This window comes from Columba livia, chromosome 6 (assembly GCF_036013475.1).
Source record: "Columba livia isolate bColLiv1 breed racing homer chromosome 6, bColLiv1.pat.W.v2, whole genome shotgun sequence".
NCBI classification, from domain to species: Eukaryota; Metazoa; Chordata; class Aves; order Columbiformes; family Columbidae; genus Columba; species Columba livia.
The window spans coordinates 11325820-11348225 of record NC_088607.1 but is presented as its reverse complement, the minus strand read 5'-3'; the positions used below and the strand labels follow the sequence as shown (position 1 = coordinate 11348225).

The 22406-nt window shown below is 39.3% G+C and overlaps 1 protein-coding gene across 20 annotated transcripts in view; it reads left to right on the top strand.

Moving 5' to 3' along the window:
- Positions 1 to 21270, top strand: part of ADD3 (adducin 3) — a 112343-nt gene extending 91073 nt beyond the window's left edge. For 10 of the 20 annotated variants that reach the window (XM_021295861.2, XM_065067052.1, XM_065067053.1 and 7 more), the window contains 13 exons: positions 5010 to 5148; positions 6589 to 6740; positions 6864 to 6944; positions 8022 to 8171; positions 9020 to 9163; positions 9252 to 9350; positions 10359 to 10541; positions 11355 to 11612; positions 13257 to 13376; positions 15038 to 15127; positions 16300 to 16423; positions 18104 to 18199; positions 18885 to 21270. In XM_021295861.2, coding sequence (XP_021151536.2) covers positions 5010 to 5148; positions 6589 to 6740; positions 6864 to 6944; positions 8022 to 8171; positions 9020 to 9163; positions 9252 to 9350; positions 10359 to 10541; positions 11355 to 11612; positions 13257 to 13376; positions 15038 to 15127; positions 16300 to 16423; positions 18104 to 18199; positions 18885 to 19183 — 1935 coding nt within the window. In that variant the 3' untranslated portion in view covers positions 19184 to 21270. The remainder of the gene's footprint in view (positions 1 to 5009; positions 5149 to 6588; positions 6741 to 6863; positions 6945 to 8021; positions 8172 to 9019; positions 9164 to 9251; positions 9351 to 10358; positions 10542 to 11354; positions 11613 to 13256; positions 13377 to 15037; positions 15128 to 16299; positions 16424 to 18103; positions 18200 to 18884) is intronic. The other 10 variants (XM_065067062.1, XM_065067065.1, XM_065067060.1 and 7 more) reach the window with 1 other exon arrangement.
- Positions 21271 to 22406: the final 1136 nt, after the last annotated feature.

The window sequence follows — 22406 nt, the reverse complement described above, 5'->3', positions numbered from 1 at the left end:
GGCCCAGCTTTCATGCCATAGTCTGTGGCATGCTCGCGGCATTCAGTGGGATGCTCGCAGTGCTGTTCCAGCACAAACAAAGGGGGGCACTGGTGCTTGGCTGGGCAGGTGAACTCACTGAAGACAGGAGGATGCTTGTGCAAAGAATTGATTCTCAGCTCCGGTGGGTGAGTGATCCGGGTGGCAGCACCGGTAGCGCCAGTGCAGGCACAAGTGGGATGTCCGAGCCCAGATGTGGTTCAGTGGGGCTGATGGGCAGCACAGGCAGCTGTGAGGCGCTGTGCTCCTTGCTTTGGGACTCGGTATCCCGCTGTGTAACATCCCTGCTCTTATTGTATCATCTTACATCTAAAGTTCTATTGTTTTAACACAAACAAAACAAAAAACCCACAAGTACCCAAAGAGCTATTTAAATCCCAGAGCTGAAACTTTATTGAGCAATGCTGAGCCTACAGATGAATAACATAATTTTTCATTCATCTGACAGTACAGTTTTTCCTTTGTCAGCATTTTCTTGTCAAATACTACGTCTGAAATTACTAGTGACCTTTCTGCTTGAAAAAGATCTGCTTTTGTGCCAGACCAAAGTGTTTGTTGTCTTTTTGAAAACATCTCTCTCAAGCATCACTTTTACATGATCACTTGTGGTCAGTTGCGGTGAAATGCCATGTATATGTTACAGTCTTGTGAATGAAAGCAAAACCACACCACTTGGATTCCAGGCTACATTAGGTTTTCAGAAGCAGATCTCAAAATCAGAGCCCTTCATGGTAGTGGTTTTACAGAAGTGCTGTACAGCAGAAGTTCCAATAAATATCATTAGTGTAATGGCTAATATTTAAGGTAAATTGTTCTCCAGAAGAAGGTGGTGCCCTTCATATGAGCCCATCGGGAATTATCAGAAACAGAGGAAGGTTGTATTAGCACATGTGAGATGGTTATCTAAGGACATACATATCCAAGTTTAAAGGTCTGTAGCAGTGAACAAAAGGTATTGAAATGTTCATAAATATGCATGGAGGAATGTGTGTGAGTCATGTGCGTGACACGCTGAAGGCGCAGTCTGCTAGAAAACATTTACTCATTGGCATGTGGATAAATTGAATATTTTACACGCTTCATCCATATCCTCACCTCTGCTTTACAGCTCATCCCAAACCTCCCTATTTTCTACTTTCCCTGGCTTTTACCTATCTTCTGTTATTTCTGAAATTATTTTCAAGGAAAGCTGCTTGTTCAGTTTAACAAAATCATTGATGCAACACTAAATCCTTTGTAGTAGTCTTAGCAAGTGTATAATATACTACTGTTAGCATCAGAGAGCAAAACTGAGCTCAGAAGAATGAAAGTAGCATTATCAGAAAGCAGAAGAATTAAAAATGCAATAAGAAATTTTTAAAAATCTGCCAAATATTGCCTAAAATATATTGTACTACCTTTTTATACTGCTGTAGAAGTAACATTACTCATACAAGTTTAAAAAAAAGTTTGAACACGACTAATAAGAGCTTATTGTGAATGTTTTTTGCAGATCTTTTTTATAGTCCTTGTTGAATTGAAGTGAGAGTGATTTACTATAATACAGATAACTGTTTTTCTCCATCTCCTCTCAAGCAAATACTTTCATAAATTTCATGAATTCTGTCTTCCATGTAGCCCCCAGGAGACCACAAATGCACCATTTCCTTATATACAGGTTGTAAACAGGAGTGAAAGCGCATTTCAGCTTTGCTGAATGTGAAATGGCAGAGCTTTCTTCCAGGAGGCCTCTTGCAGGAATATTTCAGAAGTAACTGAATATTTTGGAATGACAAATTGAAAATAAGTGTTCATACAGCTTATTGATGAACTATATTGGCCAGTCGTTGTCTCTTCAGTCTTAATAGATCCCAGTAACAGAAGGAGAAAGTGCCATAAAACTGTAGCCATATGGTGAACCACTAGCAGAAAAGTGAGCTGGCACTGGGATGGATGGTGCTTGAAAGTCTGTTTTATGTGTTTTGGGGATTTTTAGGGGGGCATAAAAAGCCTTTTGTAATGTGAGGGGTATGATACACAAAGCCCTGAGGAAGTACCTCTGTTATTTTACAATTTATACACTTTCAGGCAGGTTGATAGAACATAAAGGTTTGACCTTGGCTCCTTTCTCTATGCACTGTGAGTTGTTTGACCACCAAAATTATTTCTTCTAGTTATGTCTTCAACAGGGAATTGTATAAATCACATGCATCTGAATTTCATTAAAAACCACTTTGGTTGTAGTGAGAGATGCTCAGATTCAGGAACTAAGCAGCCTCAAGGATTTAAACTGGGCTGTCATGGGTGATGCTGAATCATCTGTTTCCTGTTTTTTTCAGATTGTGATTTTCTGTGTGTCCCTTTCCTTACGCTGAGCTTCGGCACTGTGTTCAAACACTCAGTGCTGCACTTGAGTTTTCACTAAGAGTTGTGGTTTGAGTATGGAAGAAGCTACTTACTGCCCAGTGCTCTGCAAATGGGGCTCTGGGACTCTCAAAATGAATGTCCCAAATTGGTGGAAGCGTCTGACCTCAGCCTGCTCACTACTGTTCTGTGGAAGTGATGACAGGGCCCTGCTGCACCTTAAAGGTGTATTTTGGGGATTACTAAGTTAATGCTTGTGAAGCAGTTGGATTTACAGTAATTATCTGCCTTGAGAAAATCTTGTCAGCTAAATAATAGTTGTCATCTCAATAGAGTATGAGCGGCATGAAAAAAAAATGCACAGGGCCACACGCTGAGCCATGAGAAGAGTAAAAACTATTGAATTTCTTTTCTAGTGAGATCTAGCCACTGTGTGCCAAATGAGGCATGGAGACAGCTGTAGTACACTTAAGGATTATTATCTCTGTGCAAAAGGGGCAAAGAAATATCCTCTGGGTGTCTGACTTCCAGCAGTCCAGGCTTGTGGCCACATGCAGGTTCCAGACTGGGGACAGTGCTGGTTATTTTGTTGGTACAGGTGGCACCCACATGGCCATTGAGACACATGAGGTCTTGGTGACGATGGCCATCCTCAGAGATAAGTCAGACTGAAGGCAGTGGGTTCCACAGTCATCTGCTGATAGATGAAGGATCAAAGTCAGAATGCTTTCTCCAACCACTTGCTGTTTTCCACAAATCCTTATTTGCCTTTCTGGCAATTGTTTCCCCATAATTACCTCCCATCAGTTTTCCTTACGGGCTCCCAGTGCTGATCCCCCTCCCATACCTCCACTTCTTTTATCTCAGTCAGGTTCCTTTCCTCACTCTGTTCCCTGTTTCTTCTTTCTTTTTCCCCATCTGCTCCACTCCCCTGCTGCATAGATCTTACCTACAGCAGCTGCTAATGAGAAAAACCTGATTTTGCCCATGTGTCTTCCAAAATATGGAGGCTGGTAAGAGGTGATTGATCTCTTTGGGGGATGTTGTGTGCATAGTCTCATTTGCACAGAAAGATCCATGTAACAGGTACTGCAGTCAGTCCACGTGAATATTTAGAGGCTTTACTTGTGGAAATCTGGCAAGTCTCAGGTACACACAATCCAGTCAAAATTACCCTAAGGAAGAGCAAGGGTGCCTGAAAGCTTGGAAATTAAAGTGTAGTTGTGGATGCTCAGCTGTCCAACTGAGAGGCCATATCAAGTAGAGACTTGAGGAGGTGTTTTGGGGGGTCTGGTAGAACTCTCTCTCTCTTTTAGAGTCCAAACTGTTGATGAATAGACTATGTCATGAGATTGGTGGATTTTACTCAACAAAGTGGGTGTTTTGGAAGACTGAATTAAAATTCAATGAAGAAATTGCATTTGCCTTACAGAACTCTTTTCTTTTTAAAGTACTCTGCTAAGAAAGGCAAACGGAAAGGAGAAATTACACACTGGGAATAGCCCAGAGCTATAATAGGAGTCAGCTGTGTGGTAAAGACACTAAATGTCTTTCTGAAATGAACCAGCAAGAATGTTTGCAATACACCTCAGCTCATGTTGTATGCAGCTTTGCAAACTGCTCATTCGGACAAAAGCTGGAAGGTGCTGCCAAGAAATGATGAGAGGGTTAGAAAACGTAACTTCTAAAGCTGCTACTCCTGCATTTATACGGTCCTAAAATTACGGTCCTTAAAATTACATTCGGCCCTTTGAAGGCAACAGCGAGGCTGATGTGGCCCACAGTGAAAATGAGTTTGATACCCCTGCTCTAAAGAAAGTTTGAAGGAACAGAATGTACTTAATCTAGAAATGGCAAGACAGCAGTAGTCCTAGGACAGGCGTTTGTTGTGGATAGTGGTTCATCTGTCCGTCATCTAGAAGGAACAGGCTTTGTCCGCCGTGTATAGTACACCAGGTTTGATACTGTGAAAAAGGACAGTTTATCTCTTGGGGTGTGGACATTTTATGCAGGAGAAGAGGAAAGCATTTTTTCCTTTGGTTTGTTTTTTGTTTTGTTGTTGTTTGTCTTTTGTTTGTTTGTTTTGTGTTTTGTTTTTTGCTTTGGGAGAAGGAAAAAATAGAGAGGAGATGACATCCCAGCGTTCTTTTGAGTTTTTGCGTGTCTGTGATACCACTTGAGCATGGATGAGCTCCAGTTTTCCAATTGTTTATAACTTTATCACATTTGGATGGATTTTCAGAAGGATTACAGAATGTAAAAATATCTAGCACTAAAAGCAACACATTGTGATTGAATTTCAAATACCTCTTCCACAATATGGAGGTTATTGATAAAAATGGGGTTTTGTTATTATTTACAAAAAAATACACTTCATCTTGTTTTGTTCTGGGAACTAGTTAACCCTCTGTGACCAAACTCCTTCCTCCTGCCCCCCAAATTGCCAATATTTAGCACACAAAGTTTAGGTCAGATAATTAAAGTTTGGCAAAGTTATAAGCAGCTAAAAACAAGGTCTGAGGAGAAGTACAGTATAACATTAACAACAGGTGAAGCTACCAGCCCCACTTACAGTAATCTTATTTCTGTCAAAGCCAGGTTTCCTTGATTCTCAAATGTTTCTACAGGCTTTTAGAGAAGATCTGGAATGCCTTATTCAAGAACAGATGAAGAAGGGCAATAACCCCACCGGACTGCTTGCATTACAGCAGATTGCTGAATACATTACAGCAAGCTCTTTTGCAGGTTTTTCCTCATCTCCACTCAGTAAGTGAATTATGCATATAATTGCACTTTTTCCTCTTTCTTTTATTATCACCAGGCCTCAGGCTGGGATCTCCCCTTTCTTTCAATAAAAGTTCTGTCAGAGCTTGATTCAGCTGTGAAGTAGTACAGATGGTGACCTTAACTTTCCTTTTTAGGCTTCTTTCTTTTGAATTCTTTGATTTGTATAATCACATCCAAAATGTTTGGAGCCTTCACACTCAGTTATTGTAGAATTTGCCTACAAAAGTTTAACTGAGGTAGGGAACAAAAAAAATGCTGCACCCTGTTACTGTTAGCACTTTAACATGAGCATAAAACAAGATGTGAAATACATGACAATTTAAATTATTTTTCTACTCTTGCATATAAATTATTATTTTTAAAAAGGAGTGGGTGGATAGTTCCACAAACAGCTCCCACAGTTAAAAACAGCTTGTAGTATGCACTCTAGTCATAAAGATGTCACGAGGATCTTTCAATTAACACCCAAGTTCTTCTTTCCAAGTTGTGAAGCACTGAAACGTTAAAGTCGACGTGAGTCCTGTGGGTGGACATCATATGGGAGCTCACAAGCCTGAAGTACAGTGGCAGCTGTCAGTATTCAGCACCTTTTGAGAACTGGTCCCAAAATGGCTTTTCATAGTTCATTTAACAAAATGAGTGGAAGAGAACAACAGAGAGCCCGGATACTCTTATCTCCGTGTCTTTGGCTGGTTATTGAGGCTGCATTTGCTCAGAGACTCGGACAGGGTGACTAATCTCAAAGTACAGACTCTTTCTGTTGAAAACCAAAATCACTTTTACTTCTTCTGGTCTTAACTTTCATGTAAGCAAAGGCTGTAGCACTCAAAGGGATATTGTGCATTCGTGAAGGGCAGAAGCGTATGTTTGTGTAGTTGCAAGTCAAAAGAGATAAACTGATCTTTGTGCCTTCTCTGCGAAGAGGTGGTCTCTCCAGCAGTTTGAGAACTCTTGCACTAATTGTAACTTCTTCATTAGGACTAAATTAGAGCGCTCAGACTGAGACATCTCTTCAAATAGTTATACTGGTGCCGGAATTCCAGCAGGAATGTGTTCTCCCGTAATTTTCAAACATGTTAAAATAACATAATCAGTGGCAAATGTCTTAAGTGCAGTTCCAGTCCTATATAGGATCTTGAATCGGGAGAAAGCTCAAAATCCAAGTGGTACTCCAAAGGAAGCCTGTATTTCACCTCTCTCGTGTTTGAAAGAGAGATGAAGACTTAAATTCTGAGTATGGTTCCTACTGTGTTAATGTAACAGAGGTTTCAGTAAAGATCTTAGAAATTCCAGCAGTGCAGTTCCAGTCCAAGAATTGCTGGTACTGCTGTGCTAACAATTTAAATACACTACTTCTGGCAGATCATGATATAGCTAGTTTTCTGAATGGCCATCGTATTTTTTTTATATGTTTTTCAGGCCATGGAATGATTACACCCATCAACGATCTACCTGGGATAGATACCTCCTCATTTGTTAAGGGAGAAAAACTTACTCGTTGCAAGTTAGCCAGCTTATATAGGTTGGCCGACTTGTTTGGGTGGGCACATTTGCCAAATGCCTATATTACAGTAAGTATTTTAGAGAACTAAAGACTTTATTTGGAATCTTACCTATTCATTCAAATTAATTTTCCCCCGGATTGATATAAATTCAAAAATAGATCAGTAATCCATTTTTTTCCTCCTTTCCAGGTAAGAGTGAGCAAAGAACATGACCATATTCTAATCATTCCAAGAGGTCTGTCCTTTTCTGAAGCTTCAGCTTCTAATTTGGTACGTGATTCACCTGCTGTAATAACCAGCAAGGCTAAACCCGTTTGTGGCTGCTGAAATGGACTTCTAAACTATAATCATGCTGGGTTTTGGTTTTTATTATTTACCCACCAGATGAAAAGCTGATTAACTATTTAGAGATTTGGATCTTAGCACCCTTTACCCTCAGCATTTCTTTTTGGGTTTAGCTTTGCTTTCTGTTGCGTTGCCTTCAGCTTCAATGTGGAACAGCAAAGTTTTGTTTTCCTGTCTGGTGCAGCTCATCAAATAACCTCAGTGTAACAGCAACCTCCTATAACCTGACAATATGGTAATACATATGAAATGACTCTGTAGGAGTAGTGTTAGTAGAATCTGCTTTTATCTTTTTAAGTGGGGAAGTAAAGTTGAATAATCTTCCCCAGGCTCAACAAAGGAGTTGGATGAAGTTACAGATTGGCATTTAGGCAATGGTAGCTGCTAAATCACACATCTTTTGGTGCAAAACCTGCCATGCGTTCTTCATGTCAGTATGATTCTGTATAGAAACTACCTCCAGTTGGAAGGGGTAGCACATCGAGACTGATAGCGTTACACCAGCAAACACAGAACCAAAATACAAACATGAGAACAAGACCTGATATGCCCCTGCTGTTGTTTTTTGTTGATCATGGAATTATTATTTTAATGTTCCTGTGAAACTGAAAATTCCCTATGCATTTAATTTTCTTACAGGAAATTTCTCAGAGGCTGGTTTTTCTTCATATTTAAAATGTAGGAAATGTTAACAAAATTGATTTTTGAAAGTCAAAAAAAATAAAAAGGTCAGCTAGACCAAAGAGGAATGAATATATGTTGCATCAGGGTCTTGTCTTTACTTTCTTCACACCTGGACTTCCAACAACTATCAAGGATGTGGGTAGCAGGGGGGCGGATTGACACACAGATTCCTGTCTGCTCTGCTGCTTTTTCTTCATGCTCTGAGCCCTAAATATGGGGAAGGAAATTTGGTACCAAGAAAGAAAGGGAGGGTGGTTTGTAGATAATGGCAGTTCTTACAAACATTTTGAATATTGTTCCTTTGTTTAACTTTTCCAGGTTAAAGTGAACATCCTAGGAGATGTCGTTGACCAGGGGAGCACAGCTCTAAGTATTGACAATGCAGGATTCAGTCCACATGTGGCCATCTACTCCACACGCCCTGATGTCAGATGTGTAATACACATACACACCCCTGCAACGGCAGCTGTAAGTCTTCCTTCTGGCATTAAAAGAAAACAGGTTTGCCTTATGAGCTCAGAGCACATTTCTGAATCTGAATCACTGCTCATGCCAGTTTTATTTTGGTTTTTAACATTGACTCTACACTGGTAAAGAAAGGTGTGAGTTTATCAAATAAGCAGAGAAAGAGGGCTGGGCCACTGCACTAAAATGGGTAGGAATAACCTGGTGCTCGCCTAAGATTGTGCTCAGGTTAAGGAGGCTGTAAAGTATATAGTTTGCTGGGGCTTCATATATAGCATCTTAGATTATATAATATGCTGTATACATCATCATTTGCACTATGCGACTCCATTTTTAAGTGGTTTAATTAGTAGTTACATTCGGTTTGGATTTGCCTCACTATTAAAAAGTCATAGTTAACATAGAAGTAAAAAATGGTCTGTATAACAATAATAAAAATGCAAGGAGACCTGAAAGAATTGGTCTGAGATAAATAGATAACTTAATACTATTTTATGTATAAATTCAAATATATTAATTCCTTAACTATAGATAAAATAAGCAATGGATAACTGCTTTTATACTAGATTTTTGTAGTTGTAAATGTGGGAAAGAAGGAAAAACCATTAAGTAAGCTTATGATGAGAATTAAACATGGATAAAATTCACAAAATTTAACACAGTTGGGATAATTTGTCTTTTTTTATAATGAATCTGAAAAATAAAAAGGTATTGCTTCTAAGCTTTCACTATGGAGACTTTGTCTTCTAGCAAAGATACAAAGTACATCCTGCTAAGGCCTGTGTGTTTGAGATATGGGTTTTAAGAGTTTTATTTTTCCTAAGTATCAGTATTTGATTTTCACGAAACAGGTTTCATCTATGAAGTGTGGCATCCTTCCCATATCACAGGAGGCACTGATTCTGGGAGATGTTGCTTATTACAACTACCAGGGATCTCTTGATGAACAGGAAGAGAGAATTCAGCTTCAGAAAGTTCTTGGGCCCAGTTGCAAGGTATTCAACCTCATTCACGTACTTCATAAACAATTTTCATGTACTGCTCCAGTTTCTACCACTTAACAGTAGTGTCTTCATTTACTAGGTATTAGTCTTGAGAAACCATGGTGTGGTGGCATTAGGAGAGACACTGGAAGAAGCATTCCACTATATTTTTAATGTTCAACTGGCCTGTGAAACACAGGTGAGAGTTTTATCTGTGTTTAATTTCAAATATTATTGCTGCTGAGTTATAGATTACAATATAGATTACAAAATATTCAGAGTTGTGGGATGCAGTAATCATATGCTAGTTCAAAGTCAGAGAAACTGGAATAATCAGGAAAGCATAGAAGGAACAGCATAAATACTGTATCACTCGTCCTAGAATGAGTGTCAGTGTTGTTACACTCCAAAGGGTACAGGTTTTGCTCCATGCTGTGGAGAGTGAGCTTCATGCAGGGAATCTGTCAGACAGTAGATTCAGTGGTACTTGCTGCATGTGAAAGTGTGACTCAAACAAGCTGGATGTCGAGAGATCTTATCAAAGCTGAATGTTGTGACAAGGAAAGATGCTTCTCTCTATGATCACAAAGATTCGTAAAACCAAATAAACAATGAGCAATGGTGGAGGGTAGGGGATTTAAACATAACTTAACTCCCCAAATCAGTTGTTTCAGTTTTGTCTTAACTTTAATTAGGTGTCTAGATATTATCTATACCTTGTCGCAAAAGACTCCTGAAAGTGTCCTCACCTTCCATAACTCTTAAGCCCACACCCAGAAACTTCATCACTTTGCTCTTATTTGTTCACCCAGTCATCCTGTCCTCCCATGTGGGCATTTGGTAATGCAAATGTCAGTCTCCCTCTTCTTTCCTTTGCTTCCTTACCCTGCCATTCATTTTGCGTTCAATCACTCATTTGTTTTGAAATGGATTTAAAAGCATAATATTTTTAGTCGTGTGATGCAGAAAGACCTTTTTAAGGTACCCTGATAGCTAGTGTTTGAGTCTACTCCTTTAAAAGTGCAGTTGTTAGCAGCCTTTATCACCCTTTCAATAAAATCACTTGCTATATATTTTAATACATTTTCACATAGTAGAAAACTAGCCTGAGAAATAACTGCAGCATGTGTTAGTTCCTCCTGTCAATTCAGAAAAGCAGAGAATTCGAAAGCTTTTCCATGAATGCAATACTCATTGCTGTCTGTAGGTTCATGCATTAGCTGGAGCAGGTGGGATAGACAATCTCCTGCTGCTGGATCTGCAGAAGTTCAAGCCTTCCACGCACGCCGTGGCAGCGACTGGAGGAGGTGGAGTTAATATGGCTTCGCAACACAAATGGAAAGTTGGGGAGCAAGAATTTGAAGCGCTCATGCGGATGCTGGACAACCTGGTGAGAGCACGTCGATGGCATTGTCCATATGGTGTTTGTAAGCTTCTGAGAGTGTAGGATTATCTTCTGTAAACCAAATTATTTTTTCTGATTTCTTTGAGTGTGAAAATGAAGGCAAAGTAAATTTTATTGTATGTGAAATCTCCTCTTCTTGGTTTAGTTTCTATTATGACACTTTATCTGACAATAGTATGCTGTCTTGATAAGAATTTATCATGTTTTGAATTTAAATTTTGTCCAGCCCATCTCACAAACATATTTGCTTTTTATAGTAGCTTAATAGTAAAAATGTATGTTAACCACCATGTAGTAAATTGACATAGCAGATTCCCTCTGTATTTTGTCATTAACTCTAATATTAGGAAATAAGGTGATGATTTATTATTTGTCTGAAATGTCTGATTCACTGCAGTGTGAATTCTGGAACAGCCTTTAATACAAATAGTGACGAAGCGGGGAGTGTCATGGACTAGGATGTGCCATTGTGCAAGGCAGATAGAAATGTCCTCATGCAAGCTGCTGAGGTCATAACCTGAGCAAGGGGGTCATTTGGTGGCCACATGTTCATGAAGATGAGAGGAAGGTGAAGTGTGAGCAGGGTCCTGCCCAGGTGCTGCTGTGCTGTATTTTAAATGGGTCTCTTGAATGTTAATAGTATGAATGGAAGATGTACAGCACCACTAGCCTGTTCTCTGAAGAGCTCAGTGTACCTGCTTAAAGCATATGGAGCAGCACAAAACTTCCATGACTACTTTGGATAGATTTTTCTGATTTTAAAGTGGTTTTTTAATCTATTTTTTTCCTCCTCCATAGGGGTATAGAACTGGCTATGCCTATAGGCAACCATTAGTCAGAGAAAAACCCAGACATAAGAGTGACGTTGAGATCCCAGCCACTGTGACTGCCTTTTCCTTTGAAGATGATACAGTCCCACTTTCCCCCCTGAAATTCCTGGCGCAGAAGCAACAGAGGGAAAAGACAAGGTGGCTGAACTCTCCAAACACATACTTGAAAGTTAATGTGCCTGAGGAGTCCTGGAACGGGGAAACCAGTCCTAGGACTAAGATCACGGTAGGTAGATACTTTAGACAGTTGCTTAGTTTTTGCACTACTTGGAAGTAAATTATGCACAGTTTATATGGGGATTATCAAAGAAGTTTATCAAACAAATAAAAATAGGCTTTGGGGAGACATAGTGATATCAGTACTGAGGGCCTCCTTTGTTTAGGAAAAAGAGGGATTGACTGTTTGGAAGAGTAAGAGTTTATGATAAATTTTCACAATGATTTCTGTTTTGTTACTAGCCCTTCTGATGCCTGAAGTAGAAAACAGTTTTTCTACCGTATCATTTTGTGCTATTAATTACTCACCAAACGTAGTAAGGTTTTTAATAACCCATAGGTTGTTCTCTTCTCTACACCAGGAAAACACAAACTGGGGTGTATTAGAAGCAGGGTGGTTAGTAGGTCGAGAGAGGTTCTCCTTCCCCTCTACTCTGCCCTGGTGAGGCCACACCTGAAATATTGTGTCCAGTTCTGGGCCACTCAGTTCCAGAAGGACAGGGAACTGCTGGAGAGGGTCCAGCGTAGGGCAACAAAGATGATTAAGGGAGTGGAGCATCTCCCTTATGCGGAAAGGCTGAGGGAGCTGGGTCTCTTTAGCTTGGAGAAGAGTAGACTGAGGGGTGACCTTATTAATGTTTACAAATACACAAAGGGTGAGTGTCATGAGGATGGATCCAGGCTCTTCTCGGTGACAACCAATGGTAGAACAAGGGGCAATGGGTACAAACTGGAACACAAGAGATTCCACTTAAATTTGAGAACAAACTTCTTCTCAGCAAGGGTAACAGAGCACTGGAACAGGCTGCCCAGGGAGGTTGTGGAGTCTCCTTCTCTGGAGGCATTCAAAACCACCTGGACACCTTCCTGTGTAACCTCATCTGAATGTTCCTGCTCCGGTGAGGGGATTGGACTGGATGGTCTTTTGAGGTCCCTCCCAATCCCTAACATTCTGTGATTCTGTCAATTAATCTCAAACTGCCCCTTTCCTCTTTGGGAACCTACTGAAAACAGACTTTGAAGAGTCTGTTCATGCTACTACTTTTAGTGATGATCAAGATTTTTTTTTCCTCCTTATTCAACTCACCAAGATGTTTCCACTGTGTTTGCAGCCTGGAGAGAAGTCTCTCTCAGGGCACCACAAAGTGCGTTATTTGCTATCGGGCTACTCCCAGTCACATAGTACAACTGTAAAAGCACCAGCTCCTCCTGCTGGCAGGCTAGCGAGTTTCTAAACTGAAGTTCGGGAGAAGCACTCAGCCGCTGATGTCGAACCTTGCTTACAAACGGGAAAAACTACAGGCAAGATGTGGGGTTAGCAGAGGTGGAAGCTAATTGCATGAACCAGAGCTTTGGAGCTGGTGGACCTGTGTGCCAGTTACTAGAAAGCATGATCCTTTCTAAATATGACCTGCGTTTTTCAGGAATGTATTTCAGTGTTTACAAAAAGTGATGGTACGTGATCAAGACAACTTAAATCCTCTTGGGCAAACAGACTTGTAAGGAGTTGGGATTCTTTCGTGGATGTCATGTAGAATTGAGAATGAAGTTAGAAAGTCTGTCTTTATACCTTCTGTTTAGCAGTAAGACAACACTGAGGATTGTTCCTCCCCATCGTGTTGGTGTTTTTAGCTTTTTTCTTTTTTTCTATAAGTGGATGAAAGCTGATGACTCCTCCAAGACTAGTGGAGGGACACCAATCAAAATTGAAGATCCAAACCAGTTTGTTCCTCTAAACACAAACCCAAGTGAAGTGTTGGAAAAGAGAAATAAGGTAAAATAAGTATAATTAAATGAAAATGGTAATTTTTCCAAATTATATGTTCAAGTAATAATTCAACACAGCAGTAAAATAATGTTTTCAAATGTTCTCATTTTGCTAAGAAGTTTCTTTGTATGTGATTTTGGCACAAAAAGGCATGTATTTAAATGTATGATAAACATGAAGTCTGTAGATACATACGCTATGTATACATATATATAAATTTTGAATGAAATAGTTTAATGAAGAATGAGTATTAACTCTGGAAATTATAGATGGGAAATAGTAGTCCCAGCTATTTAGTATTACATTTAGTGCATAATTAGGGGTCAACATGAACTGAATTGTGTTGCATCATCTACAGCATGATTCTGTCTCAGACTGTAATCTCACTCTGTTCCGTATTAATTCTCCTAGCACTTATTAAGCTGGAGTTTCTATGGTCCCATCCTCCTCCTAATAGCAGAAAAAAAAAGAAAATGTGAGGTATTGTTGGACCTCTTTGTAAACACAAGTATCTCACTGCTTTTCCCTTCCAGCACACAAGACGCTGACTGTTAGACTGGCCAAATACTCCACCCTAGGCATAACTATATTAACAGATATTCAGGACACTTTTCATTTGATTACATTTTTTTTCTGTCTTGGAAAGCACCGTATCAGTATCCGTGGGGACTGAACTGGAGTCAGAAGGAGCAACTCCCTTCCTTAGAACTGGAAAGGCACCGTCTAATCATCTAGACATTAATAATACAAGTCCCAGACAATTACATTTAAATTCATGCATGTCACTGTCTCATTAGATGGTTTTTTCCTATTTTTCTGGTCTGGATTTTTTTTTTAATTATCTGTATTTGTATTTATATCTGATCTATCAGTCTCTTAAGCACTGACAATGTGAAGCCAGCGTAATTGATTTGGGGAAAATAGCGAGCTATTCACAGAAAGGAAAACTTTACCAAACTTTGTGACTGCAGAGATCTCTCCAATAGCTTAACATACATCATTTATGGGATGGAGAGAACAGTTTCAGGGACATACTGTTCCTTGGAGCTTATTTCTAAATACTGGTTTGCATGGGCTGGTTTGCATAGGCTGAGGGGAGACTTTCTCACTCTCTACAACTACCTGAAAGGAGGTTGTAGCATGGAGGGTGTTGGTCTCTTCTCCCAAGTAGCAAGTGACAAGACAAGAGGAAATGACCTCAAGTTGCACCAGAGAAGGTTTAGGCTGGATATTAGGAAAAAATATTAATGGAGAGGGTTGTGAAGCATTGGAACAGGCTGCCCAGGGAGATGATGGAGTCACCATCCCTGAAGGTGCTTAAACGGCATTTAAATGAAGTTCTTAGGGACATGGTTTAGTGCTAGAGATAGGTTATGGTTGGACTTGATGATCCTGAGGGTCTCTTCCAACCGGAATGATTCTGTGATTCTATGAGGTGCAGGAGCTGGGACTAGGGTGGGTATTTGTGAGTATCTGAAGGGCTAAACGAGATATACAGTGCATTCAAAGGTAGAAGGAGAGACATTTATTTGTAGGTGTAGCAGCATACAGCTTGATCCTCCAGCCACTCACTGCTGCCTGTGTTACTGGCTTTGCAAACTGATGGGCATAGGATTTGTTAAAGAGAAATATCTGGTTTTAACCCCGTTTATTTTCTCTCTATATAGATAAGGGAGCAAAATCGATATGACCTAAAGACAGCAGGACCACAGTCTCAGCTTCTCGCCGGGATTGTTGTGGATAAAAAGCCGAGTCCAGTGAGTAGAACATAATTGATTTATTTACAAATATTTGGGTTATTTGGCTGCCTGTCTTTCAAACATCAGTTTGGGCCATTTTCTTTCTAAATGCTTTGTTAGAACTGATTATTTTAATGACATATATGATACATTTTATTCGTGTTTCACTTCAGAGGTTTGAAATGTTAGTTTTAAATGGAAATATGAATAGTAAGTTTGCCTGCCATTGAAATCGATGAAGTAGGACCCCTGTATAAAACCATTTCAGCTAAAGAGTGATGAACTTTGCAATGCACGGTGCCAGAAATAATCTGTTTATCCATCTGTGGAACCCCGGCTAAAGAAAGTGGTTGACACCCATAAATAACTGAGTTTAAAAGCTGGGATGGGACTGTGTAGAAGGCACTTTGCATTGGAAACTAGCTTCTTATTGGGAGGTTTTGCAGTTTCTTACCTGTCCACATTAATATTTTCATTAATAAAAAATACTTCTAAACAGATATCCCTAATAAAGTTATATAACAAACTGTGATTAATTGGGACTCTGTAGTCCTGAGAGTTTCCAACCATTAACGGGTTAGCGCATCTGTTTTCCCATTTTGGTTTCCAGTATTCTTTTGAGATACTATGGAGTTTGCTTGTTTACTTCAGGCAAAAAGAATATTTTCAAAATGAGTTTTCTTTCAACGTGAGTATAATTTTAGCTTTGTCATTGTAAAAGTAGTCTCAGAAGAGCTCTTTCAGTTAGATTGCTCAACCTGGACCATGAGCATAGTCACTTTCCTACACAAAAATTCCTAGAATTTGGGATGTTTGCAGAAAATACGGGGAACCTTATTTTTTAACTCCTGTTGTTAAAGAACTTCCACTTCTCTGAAGAATATATTAGTCCCTGAAGTGTAAGCTGTTGAGGCAGCTCTCTGCTATGAAGCTGTTCTCCTTGAAAAAAAACCCTCAAATAATAGTTGTGCTGCTGCAAAAGGATGATGATTTACAGCTCAGTGCTCATTACTGTGTGAATGCTTATTAAATGGGGTTATTTTCATCTGGATGCATCTGTGGTTTTCTTCTGTATTCCCTACCAATCTGGTGTCACCAAACTTTGGGCAAAACAGAGACATTAACCATATACATCTTGTTTGCTTGCTGCTTTTTTTAACTGTTATATTTTGTGGTTTTCTCTTTTCCAGCCAATGCAATTTGAAGATGATGAACACGCGCCACCGGCACCACCCAACCCGTTCAGCCATCTCACAGAAAAGGAACTGGAAGAGTATAAGAAAACAATTGAGCGCAAACAGCAAGGGTTGGAAGGTCTGTGATGTGCTTTTAAGTGTTGGGGTTTGCGTTTTAATAATGAGGGTTTAGTTTGAAAATATCTACTGGAAAAAATGTATATGTGTTAATATTAGTATATACTGTTGGCAACTACTTTAGAGCTAATAATTCTTGAGATGGTGGAATTCTTTGTTTTGGATTTTTGGTTTATGTGGCTTTTTTCTTTCGTTTTTTACTTTGCTTGGTGCTAAAATGAAAGGTTTGCTCAGGAAGGTTTTGGTCACAACAACCCCCTGCAGCGCTCCAGGCTGGGCGCAGAGCGGCTGGAGAGCAGTCAGACAGAAAGGGACCTGGGGGTACTAAGTAATAGGAAGCTCAACATGAGCCATCAGTGTGCCCAGATGGCCAAGAAGGCCAACGGTATCCTATCCTGCATCAAAAATAGCGTGGTCAGCAGGACAAGGGCAGTGATCCTTCCCCTGTGCTCTGCATTGGTGAGGCCACACTGGAGTATTGTGTTCAGTTCTGGGCCCCTCAGTTCAGGAAAGACATTGAAGTGCTGGAGCGGGTCCAGAGAAGAGCAACACGACTGGTGAAGGGACTTGAACATAAGACCTATGGGGAGAGGCTGAGGGAGCTGGGGTTGTTTAGTCTAGAGAAGAGGAGGCTTAGAGGTGACCTCATCGCTCTCTATAACTACCTGAAGGGAAGTTATAGCCAGGTGGGGATTGGTCTCTTCTCCCAGGCAGTTAGCAATAGGACAAGGGGGCATGGGCTTCAACTCTGCCAGGGGAAATTTAGGCTGGATATTAGAAAGAAATTCTTTACAGAGAGAGTGGTCAGGCATTGGAATGGCCTGCCCAGGGAGGTAGTGGACTCGCCGTCCCTGGAGGTTTTTAAATTGAGATTGGACATGGCACTTAGTGCCATGATCTAGTAAACGGACTAGAGTTGGACCAAGGGTTGGACTCGATGATCTCTGAGGTCTTTTCCAACCCAGTCAATTCTGTGATTCTGTGAAATGGGGTTAACAAAAACACACTGTAACAGAATGACTTTTTTGTCAGAATCAGAGAATAACTTAGATCGGTCATCTTAATCCAACCTCCTCCTCAAAATTGCTATCAAAGTTAGATCAAGTTGCTCAGGTCTGTGCCCAGCTGAGCAAAAGTTTGCTGAGATGCTTGGTCGTGGCTTCTTTAATTTTTCTTCTGTTCTTCCAATGTGCAGGACTCATCTATTTTCACTTTTTAAATCTTCTTCCAACACTACTATTCCATAATACATAATTCCTTATACATAGGGGGTTTGTTTTGTTTTTTAACAATAACACTTACTATGCATTCTTTCTTCACTAATATTGTGTAATGAAACAATTTTCCTATATATCACAGTCAGGATGTAGCATAATACCTTACTGTAACAGCAAACTGTGTGACTTACAGCTAGATGAAACCATAGGGCATGCTACTTGGAATGCAACCTTGCCACTTTTTTCAATTCTTTCTATTAAAGAACTAATATATAATGTTTGTTAGCAAGTAAAATGTTTAAATCCATAATTCTATAGAGTTTAAACTGTGTATTGTAACTTCCTGATGTTGTCAGCATGAGCAACGCGATGCTAGCAGAGCTGTTAATCTTGTGGCACTAGCACTGACATTCTTGCTTGGTTTTGACTTTTGCATGGCGACTAATTCAAATCTTGTCCTGCAGATGCTGAACAGGAATTATTCTCAGATGACGGTTCATCTGTGTCACAAATTCAGTCACAAGCTCAGTCCCCGCAAAATGTCCCAGACAAATTAGAAGGTATTCCAAGCACTTTCTGTACAATGCCAATGGCTCTGATAACCTGAGTTATCTGCTCTTCCGCTGCATTCTTTACACTTGCATGAAGTCCATTGAGCCAAAAAGAGACCTCTTTTACCAAAACTACTTTTCCCATTTTTTTCTAGTACACAATTCTTACAAACTGAAAATAATGCAGGGCATACTGAAACTTAGATATTACTGGAGTAGGGGAAACAGATATTTTATTTCAAATTTATCGAAAGCGTTAAGATTAGATTTCTTCCCTAAGACTTTTCCAGTGAAGTGTAAGAAGGCATTTGGAAAGGGTAATTTTCGAAAGACTTCAGTATGAAATGGCTGCATTTTCATAAATTAGTCTAATGCAGTCAAGAGTAATTCTGATCGCTTGGGACTGTATACATATATGCTGTGAAGACTGTATTTGTATATAGTGTATCCAGCTTCAGCTATATGTGTACTGGCGGATATAAGGTTAGCTTTGCCAGTCCATTTTGCTTTAATGACATTTTCACAACATTTGTCTGTTTACAATGAGTACAGATAAAGGGAGAAAAAAGCACATCTAAGCACTTTGAGTTTCATTCTTTGCATCACAATCCAGACCCCGTGGATTTTGTTTCAATTCTGGGGTTTTTTGCATTATAGTGGACATAAATAATTGCAAAATTGTCTGTTCTTTCAGAAAATCATGAAGATCTTTATACACAAAACGCTAAGCTAATATCAGTGGAGTTGCCAGTTGTGGTGGTGAATGGCAAGGAAGATGCACATGATGTGGAAGAAGATCTCACCAGGAGGGTCAGTCAGTTAACGACAAGTACTGTGGAGAGCGTAGAGATCACAATTAAAAGCTCCGAAAAGATAGAAGAGACCCTGTCCCCTGAAGGGTCGCCTTCCAAATCTCCATCAAAGAAGAAGAAGAAGTTCCGCACACCATCTTTCCTGAAAAAGAGTAAAAAGAAGGAGAAAGTAGAAGCGTAAGTGCAGTTCTGCAGTGAGGAGATGTTGCACATTTGAAACGTTTCAGTTGACCATTAACAGCGTAGTGTTAGGGGTGTGCAGTAACTGGACTTTTAACCTACACAAAAAGGAACTGGAAGAGGTAGGTTTTGCTTTAAAAAAAAACCCAACCAAACAGACAAAAAAAACCCAACCTTTCATGTTAGTGGAAAATTAATTCATCTCTCACCTAACTGTGCCCAAAATTGCTAGGAGGGTTGGAAACGCTCATTAGTTTCATGTAGAACTACACTGGCAGGTGCTCAATTACCGTCATAGCAAGATCAAATACCATCACAGTATGCAGCAGCGAGTTCTGCTTGGAGTATTTTGCCGACCTTAAAGTTTTCAGTACAGTTAAAGTCTTTATTGAAGTTACTGTTGAGTGATCATACGACTTTTTAAAACTGCTGTCTCATTTCATAACCACAGCATACATTTTTGTATTGTGATTTTTGACCATATATTTTATGTTTCTGTACCCCTTTTTGGGTGGGTGCATAGTAACAGCACACCTTTAAATCTTTTTTAAGACTAGATCATATAGAAATATTATACACTGGCACATAATATTAGGGGAAAAACTGTGTAAGAGAAAGTTTATTTGGAATTATACAAGATGTCTAAAGAATTCCATTCTTCAATAACTTTTTTGCCAAATATTTCATTTTAGTGAAATATAATTTTTGAAGACTTCTTTTTTATTCTATCAGTTGGGGAGGGGAAAACCCTTATTTTTCAAGAAAGGGGCTTTTATACACTTAACATTGATAATTTAGTTTAACTGGCAAAACAAAAAGAAGATTTTATATGTTCAAATGTTTGTATACCATTCAGTATAAAGGTATTATAAGCATGTGAACCAAGCATTTAATAGTAGAGTGTATTTAAGAATGCTTGGTTTAGAGTATACTTAAATATAAGTCAGGAATCCAGGGACTTAGAAATCAAAGGATAAAAGCATATAAAATTGAACTGGATTCATGTTTAAAAATTACTTGTGGTTTGTTTTCTTTTTCTCTCATGGTATTGCTAATGAATGAAGAAAAATAATCTCTTAACCAAATGAAGGAAACAAAACTGTTAAAAGGGAAAGTGAAATAGTAAGAAAATAGGAGGAGACAAAGAAAGTAAAAGTTTGATTATTTTTTTTAAATATATGATATGGATTGTGGGGTATTTTTATTAAATCAGCAAAGTGACATTTCCATGTTAGACATTTTAAATAATTTGTATGGATTCATACAGAGTGCAACACTTTGGGTTTTTTCCTTCGCTTTCATTTGGATTGTAAAAGGGTCTCGTGAATCTGTGTTGTCCTTTGGATGAACCCAGAGCAAATCAGAGCCTAGTGCCACGGGTAAGGGCGGTACCGCCACTTACTCATTTTTACTGATATTGTCATTTTAGTACTTTTACTGTATTGTAAATACAAACTAAACATAGAACTTTACATAGGGTTTTCTTCGCTGTGTCAAACTGTCTGTAAATCAGTCATTGCAATAGGAAGTACATTTTAAAGATCCATGTGATTCCCAAATTGCTGGTTGAAATATTATACAATATATAATTGTTAAATATGGCTGGAGAGTGGTTTGGCATGCAAAAATGTTGATTATAGCATGTTTGGGGGCTGGTTAGCTTTGACCGTGTCAGTGTGATAATGCAATGTTGGAATGGATCCTGGAAACAATTTTCTAGCTATCACTAAATACTGGAATCAGTGTTTTTAATCATAGTGGAAACTTTCAGTTGCTTACTTTGTTTTTTATGTTCTACATTATTTGTGTTGTATTACAACATATGTAGAAACAGTAACCTGTGAACTACGCTTTTCATAACTTTTTAAAAAATATATCTAAATGAATGCAATGTGCATAAATATTTTTTAAAATGCAACCGTGAACTATTTGCACCTTTTGCTAATGCCTCTATTTACTTGCTTTGGCATAAAGAATGAGCCAGCCAACTCTTGTGTCCTGTGGAAAATATATAAATGTTATCTGAAATTGCTCATAGATGTAATGCTAATTAATGTTAAATCACAAATAAACAGTATTTTAAATAGATAGATTTTGTGTAGCAGCCTTTTGTTTGTAACAGTGCTCTTGAGTCTCTCGCTTGTAGAAAAGATGCTTTGATTATGCGTGTTACTTCTCAAGAGTTTATTCTGAAGATGGATTCTTGCTTATGCTTATTCTGAAAGCTATGCAAGAAAGTAATCTGATCTTATTAGAGAACAATTGTTTTCTGTGTCACAGATCCCGGAGATGAACGAGGACGGGCCTGTGGTAAAACAGGCGGCACTGTCAGGCGGTTGTTTTGCCTCCATGCCGCAGGGTTTCCTCACCGCGGCTGCTTTCCCGGCTCCTTGGGTTGTGTGTTCTGCTCTGCAGCGTGGGTTTACGTGTGATGGCCCGAGATGTGGGACTTGCATGGTTTAAGGTCTGTGTAAGTACAGAGCAGGAAAATAGCTTGTGGAAATCACTATTTTTAATTCTATTAATGAAAACAAAGTTATTTTGTAGAGAAGGCTTTTAATGCAAAGTTATTGGAAGACATCTGTGTCATGCTCTGCCAGCATATGGTGTATCTCGGAGTCTCTGAGGCTGCAGAAGTTGCAGTGTTGTGTTTTTATAGCTATATCAACTCTGTGAAATGTCTTTAAGGACTTCACAAATGTTTATTTTCATTGTCTTCCTGTAAATCAGCCTTTTGTTTCTGTTTACAAGAAAGTCAAAATCCAGCCCTCCGAGTCTGGAGACAGTTCCATGAACTCAGTCCCTGTGTGGGAGGACAATTTTGGTTCAGCATTTTCAATAAATCTCAACCAAGGTTCAAGTAATTTTCTTTCTATCGTTTGTGTCCAGAATCAGTCTGCTTAGTGCTGCACTAACATGGAAGCGGACACTCGATGAACACGGAGGGGCTGACACTGTGAGGTTAAGTGCATCTATAGTTTTCTGCTTTGAACTCTGTTCGCAAGAGCGTATGAACCACAGCAGACCCTTTGTTTTCACTTAGATCTGACTCTTTCAAGTGTTAACATGAAGGATCTGAGATTCTGCAAGTCAAATAGATGTTCATAGCAGGCATAACATATATTAAGGCTTAAATCTTGGGAAGAGGGAGCCCTTGGAAAGATGAGCTTCAAAACAGATCATTGACACGATAGGAAATAATTATTACCATTAGGATGCTTAAT